Raw genomic sequence first — 7,166 nt, forward strand, 5'->3', positions numbered from 1 at the left:
AACACAAAATAATATAAGTAGATAACTATTACGGATTTGTGGTATGGATAGAACTTTTGCCTTCTACTCTAAATATTTTTATATTATTCTATTCTATAGCAGAAAATACAATTAAAAAAATATAGGAGATAAAAATTTAATACAATTGATTTTAATGAGCGAACAGTACTGTAGTTATACCACAATGATTAGATATCATATTAAAATTACATTACATTAGTTGTACGTGTTGATAAATAAAATGTATTAGTTTGTCTTCTTATAAGATGGAACCGAGTTTATTTTCTTTCAGTGCTACTAATTTTTGCTTATTGAAAATTAAATTTATTTTTATCAACATAATTTTATTATATTACACACTAAATAAAAAGAATGATTATTAATTGATATGAAATCATAAAGGTACACAGTGATCTGAAACGCTGTCGATACATCAATATATCGGTTCTTCCTAAATTCTCTGTAACTCTTCTTCCATTTCCTATTTTTTTATATCTTTGTGTCCGTAAACTTGTTACATCCTGTGGTTTGTTTGGAAGAAATAATTATGGCACAGCAGTTGTTTTAAGAAGTTTTCGTGGAGGCAAACCTACAAATTAATATACAGCAATTGTTTACGACAACCTGAACATTGAACAAATAATGTAATTATTACCTAATAATTCATTTCTCATATCAGGTTCATAATCATTTTCAACAAATAACAAAATGAATGGAATAGATATGACTGGTACTAGGATTCCAATAGTCTGTCCGCTTACAACGTCTAAATCCATTGTTTTCGAATAGTGTCGCATACGGTCGCATACAAAATGTTTTTCCTTGGGAAAATTATGGAAAACTATTTCCGGATTATCCGTTTTCGTTGAAATACGGCTGTTATTAAAGCCATACATAGTAGAACGGCGCCACGGCATCTATTATGAAAGATCATAGGTTACCACTATGTATTATATTTGTTTCTTACAACTTACCATATTATTATTACTACAAATAGTGCACAAAGATTCAAAAAAGTTCTACAATTTACACACACTAATGCTACAGGTTTAAGAAAGAAGATATAACACAAATTTATTAAATGAACGCACAAGCTCCATAAGAATACACAAGCTTCATACACATCCAGGTCCGCGATGACGTCACGGAAGAGTGGGAAAACAGCCAACATTGAAGGTATAGGGATCGAGCAATCCTAGGTATTATAAATATCCTCGGGAGGTTACCACTTAACGCATATAATTGACAACATGTGGGTAGAATGAGATGGCCAGATGACATAATTTTTAGTGATGGGAGAATTCGAATGCAAGAATCGGTATGCATTCGATTCTTAAAAGTTCTCGTTGTTCTCGAGAACTTTTAAGCGAGCATTCGAATACTTGCGAATTCATGATGAGGACTAGACACTAGGCGGATGTGCTTTAGAGGCCAAAAATTGAATGTTTCTTAAGATTTGTTGCATTGCCAAATAATTTAAACTTTTTACTTATTTATTTATTACTTTTTTAAAAATAAAATCCCAAACTAATGATTTGCAGCCAGGCTTCATTTTAAAAATAAAAATTCAATAATTATAAAATAACTAAAAACATTAATATTTAATAACGGAAAATGCTCCGTGAAACAAACCACATCTCNTAAACTCGATATAAATAATATAAGATTGGTTATTTGCTTACTTCTCTCGTATTTATGAAGCTACATTCATTTGGGTCATATGGAACACTAGCGCCACCCCAACTTCTGCCATTTCTTGGACAAATTTTGTCAATTTTCCCGTATGAGTTCGTGCTCCTTATCTAGTCTCCATGATTGAAGGGATAAGGATCGAGCAATCCTAGGTATTATAAATATCCTCGGGAGGTTACCACTTAACGCATATAATTGACAACATGTGGGTAGAATGAGATGGCCAGATGACATAATTTTTAGTGATGGGAGAATTCGAATGCAAGAATCGGTATGCATTCGATTCTTAAAAGTTCCCGTTGTTCTCGAGAACTTTTAAGCGAGCATTCGAATACTTGCGAATTCATGATGAGGACTAGACACTAGGCGGATGTGCTTTAGAGGCCAAAAATTGAATGTTTCTTAAGATTTGTTGCATTGCCAAATAATTTAAACTTTTTACTTATTTATTTATTACTTTTTTAAAAATAAAATCCCAACCTAATGATTTGTAGCCAGGCTTCATTTTAAAAATAAGAATTCAATAATAATAAAATAACTAAAAACAATATTTAATAACGGAAAATGCTCCGTTGAGTTACGCGAAATAAGAATATCCCGATGATGCATTCGAATCCACACCGTGTCGACAACATACACCGATTCTGCATTGCCGCTGTTCTCGAGTCCTGTGTTCTCGGACACTCATTCGGTCTCGGTGGGTCAAGTCTTCTGTCCGGTACTCGGTTCTCGGACTCGGTCTCGGATAATCATTCGATTCTTAAACGTATTCGAGAACCGAGTTCTCGATTCTTAAAAATACTCGATTCTGCCCATCACTAAATTTTAGATTAGAGCGTCCTCTGTGAGGAGTTCTCCAACTGTGAACTAGAGATTTTCTTTCTCTTTGTATCAAAAAGGATACAATTGTGTCCATAAGAGATAACACGTCATGCATGGTATGGGCCATGCCGGCCATGGGACGACTGTCGTCGTGTGGAATGACTGAAAAAGAACTGAAAGGAACGAAGGAACTGGGTCACTTCGGTCTCTCGTGTCAGTATGGAGAGCCGGATCGTCATGTTTCGCCCATCTCTATTCTCAACCACAACCCACAAGTAGATGCGCTGCCAATGCCAATAGTGCCAACTATAGAACACCTAGACTGGCTTATAGAGCGACTTTGGTGAAAACACTTCGGAGCTGGATTTGGAGCCCAGCGCTCAGTCGTGTCCTAGCATTTGACGTGTACGCATGTAGTGTATTGTAAATCGTTGTATAAATACAAGTGATCGAGTTGGTGAAGAGAAGCTAAAAGTTTCCTTCTTTAGGTAAGTAAGAAAAGGAATATATAAAAGGTAAANACCGATTTCAAGCCGTTCTTAAAATTCACGACGGAGTTAGTAAATTTTTAGTTCCGCGCATGCGAATTGTACATGTTTATGAAAATTTAAAATTTCAGCGTAGTTAGGTGGTTTAATATAAATCGATAGATTATTGTGCTCTATTTTATAGAATGTCTACGTCAAATGAGGATGTCAATGTTCTTGAGATTGAGAATGGAATCTTATCTACATCAGATAGTGAAGAAGATCTTCAACAATTTATTAGGGAACCAAAAAGAAGAAATCAGAATTACGTTGGAACTGTGCGAGCGTATACAAAGAGGGATTTTTTTTTTAACATTTTCGTGTCAGTCGTGATGTTATGAACAATATTGTGGAAAGATTTGAACATTCATATACGTATCAGGTGGGAGAATTTGGCAAAATAACCCTATTTCGCTATGTAGTAATATTTTTGTGGTTTGTTGGCCATGAGAGTGGCTCATTCAGGGATGTATAATAATTAATAAATGAAACCATTAAATATATTTTTAAAAATATATGCAATAAAAAACATTTTCACGTACAAAAAAACATTTGCGTCCCAACCTATATAACTAATTTATTTATACTTACCATTCATTATTAAATATGTCTAAATACGCGAACTTTTCGAATCTTCCGTTTGTTTATGTTTTTTACCGCTCGCGAGCACATAATTCAAGACGGATTCATGATTTCCGATGCGCGCGCAGTACCGGTTGGTAACCAGTTCTGAACTGCCTCTACGAACAAACCTAAAAATATACAGCTGGACGAGTCCGTGTCGACGCCTTTGATGTGGCGGTCGAGAACCAAGCGAGACGGAATCCTGCTAACTCTCTCAGATTAAGCGGAATAGTCGGGGCTGGATTAAAAGAATTTTTATTATTGAAATAAAATATGTATTTAGTATCTATCTGACAGTACCGTAGTAGGTAATTTTAATAATATGAAATTTGAATTAGAATATTACGTGGTATGACATTAAAAGTAGAAAATGGGTATTTTAGATAGGTAATAGATTTTGTACTTGAGTTAATACGGATTATTAAAAGAAAACTTGAAGAGTAATTAAAATTCCTTGTTGTAAGCTCCTGTTTACTGACGTAATCCTTAGAGAAGAAAATGGTTAAAATCGCGTTTTTTTCGAACAAAAAATCGTTAATATCTCGAAAACGGTAGATTTTAGAGAAAAGTTGCATATGAACTTTTTTGTTCAGGATACCCCAAAAAGCCTATTAAAATGTATTTCGAGCGAAAAAATCGAAAATTACGAATTTGTTTAAACAATTTTTGACCATTCGTAATGTCTGGCAACATGCGGATATGATTCAAGGGGCATTTTTTTATTAAGATTATGAAAAAAAAAAATCGAATGAGAATCATGTTCCTAGCGGGAGCAACGATACAGCCTGGACTAATACTTATACATATTATAAAACATACCTACAAAATAATATAATATATAGTATTGAAAATATAATCATTACAGATTTCTCCATTAATATGTTTATTTTTTGAATATTCCTAAAATTTTGGTTTACCTATAGTTTATAACGTATAATAAATTCTAACCCTTAAATATAACCTAAGTACAAATTCTTTCGGAAAAGAATGACACGGATGACTAAAATCACAGACCACCTAGACTGGCTTATAGAGCGACTTTGGTGAAAACACTTCGGAGCCTGATTTGGAGCCCAGCACTCAGTCGTGTCCTAGCATTTGACGTGTACGCATCGCTGTGATTTCGATAATTAGACGTGTTATCATGGGCAAGTGTATTGTAAAATATTGTATAAATACAAGAGATCGAGTTGGTGAAGAGAAGCGAAAAGTTTCCTTCTTTAGGTAAGTAAAAAAAAAGGAATATATAAAAGGTAAATATGTACGCCATTTTTCGGTTGACGTCACAAGTTTCCAGGGTTAGCTTTATAATTTTGTTCGCCCCCATAATGTAGTGATTAACGTGATATTGTTATTATAAAATAGTGAATGAATTACTGTACAATATTTTTAATAATTATTTACTTTATGTGAGTCTCAAGTTTTTATGAAATTTTACCAATTCCCGTCATTTCGAGATAGCTGAAAATTAATAAAATATTTTTTTCAATTGAAAAAATCGCAAACAAAACTAATTTCAAATTCATGTTCAACACCCTGGAAAAGGAGAGTTGGCAAAATGTGATTAGAAAAAATCAGAGTTTTGTGACAAAAAAAAATAATTAAGTACGCTTCGATTTTTCAAACCTAATATTTATATTTTTACAGATTTCCAAAGAATGTTGACATAAAACGAAGATGGGTGGAGGCTATTAAAAAACAGAACTGGACACTAGCAAGTACATTCTAGTATATATTGGCGGTTTCGTAATAATAACAAGTTCTCTAATAAAGCCAATAAAATGTGAAGACTGTGTAAATAGTTTAATGTCAAATACACAGTATTTAAAAATTGACTGTACAATTAATTTTTATTAAAGATGGTGGTTGTTTGAGGTATCCATCTCGAGATGTCGTAGTAATATGCCAAGAAACTGAAAAATTAATAAAAATTTTTAATAATGATGAAAGCAAAACACCTAGGCTACAGAAAAATAAAATTGTTTATCATGTATTAAAAAACTTTCTGAATGCGTACATATTTGAAAATTTGCATTAACGTCAATTTGATAATTTGCCTAACAATTGTAATCATTTAATAGAACTTGTAAGGGCTGAACGTGAAAAGTATATCGATGTACGAATAAATCATGAAGTCAAATTATTTAATTCGGTAAAATCTACGAAAAGGCAAATATTAAATAAATTAATATTATTTAGAGGACAATAAATATATTTAAATTATTTTGTAGTTTTATTTAATATGACATTAAAATATACTATTTTCTGAATTACAAACTTAAAATTGAATATTTGTCATAAGATGCAATATAATGTTTAATATGTAATAAAAATATTACTTAATCCGGATCTGCTTAAAGATGCGCGCGCTCAGATTGCCTTCCACACTCCACTTCCCCGGATTTTGCATTCACTGGTACCCGTGCATTGGAATTAGATACGGCCAGTCTAGGTGGTCTGTGACTAAAAGGTAGTCTTTTAATTAATTCAAGAAATGTGCTACAAATGTTATTTTTTGTGGATAATTGTTCAAAATGATCTTGAAATATCTTTTCAGTGTTACAAATGGGCTCAACAAAGTTAACGTTTGACATTTGCAATTGTCCAAATAAGGTATCTTCATTTTCATTATTATATAAAATAAATCAACGAAATTATACCCACGCCTATGATTGCAATTCTTACTGCCCGTTGTCGTTACACGCCTGAACAAACGCCAAAGCCGTCTTTTCCGCTGGAAGGCGGGGCCTAAACGCTGCGCGACGGAATCGACGCTAACCGTTCCCGCCAAGACAGTTGGGGAGCTGTATAAGCTGTGGTTTTACACTGTTATAGGGCCTATAGATACTATAGACGTTCTTGTCCATCGATCTTTTAGTATAGTTCTTTTCATATATATTGTAGAAATAAAAAACTCTTTTATATTGCCGATAAAGACAAAAACGGGGTCGTAAATACTTGTCTGCCTAGCAGAACAGGGTCCTATTTAGGCAAAGTTTACAGAATATAATATTTAAGTCTCCCTTCAAACAATTCACAACAAACACTACTACACAATGGCTATAGATTGAAAACAATTGTAGTAAATTACAAAAGTTATCCAATAAAAAACTTGTAACAAAACAAAAATCACTACTCAAAACTCTATTCTAAGAAATAAGAATGACAGCATTGCAGCACCAACTCCTGCCCTGTATCGCGCAAATTGAACTATCAGAAATTTAAAGTAATAAGTGCACAGTGTGTAATTGTTGATTGTCTCTGTCTCACATTAGGAATTTGACAACGTACGTCTTAGAGAGATGTTCAGAATCTGTTTTGTTGCCAGCCCAGCTGTGTTGCCAAATGTTTTTGCGAGTTAGTTTTATACTAAAAATGGACAACATACATTGCAAAAATGAAGTGAATAATGCAATTATTCTTTAAATAAATGTATGCAAATTCAGTATATTATTATACTTTCAGAACATAACTTAATATTTTAAACGTAAATATCTGAAT

General features: G+C 33.0%; 1 protein-coding gene across 1 annotated transcript; it reads right to left on the reverse strand.

The window, feature by feature from the left end:
• Positions 1–479: 479 nt before the first annotated feature.
• Positions 480–1,151, reverse strand: LOC108904341. The gene is made up of 3 exons (XM_018706855.2): positions 975–1,151; positions 656–917; positions 480–589 (listed from the first exon to the last, which is right to left on the reverse strand). The coding sequence occupies exons 1-3, from the start codon at positions 975–977 to the stop codon at positions 546–548; spliced, it is 309 nt and encodes a 102-aa protein (XP_018562371.1). The 5' UTR covers positions 978–1,151; the 3' UTR covers positions 480–545.
• Between the last annotated feature and the right edge of the window lie 6,015 nt (positions 1,152–7,166).

This window comes from Anoplophora glabripennis, unplaced genomic scaffold (assembly GCF_000390285.2).
Source record: "Anoplophora glabripennis isolate ALB-LARVAE unplaced genomic scaffold, Agla_2.0 scaffold268, whole genome shotgun sequence".
Classification (NCBI taxonomy): Eukaryota; Metazoa; Arthropoda; class Insecta; order Coleoptera; family Cerambycidae; genus Anoplophora; species Anoplophora glabripennis.

Coding starts and splice junctions, on each gene's coding strand:
- LOC108904341 (XM_018706855.2), bottom strand. Junction 590..655: donor TATGAGAAATGAATTATTAG/GTAATAATTACA, acceptor ATTAATTTGTAG/GTTTGCCTCCACGAAAACTT.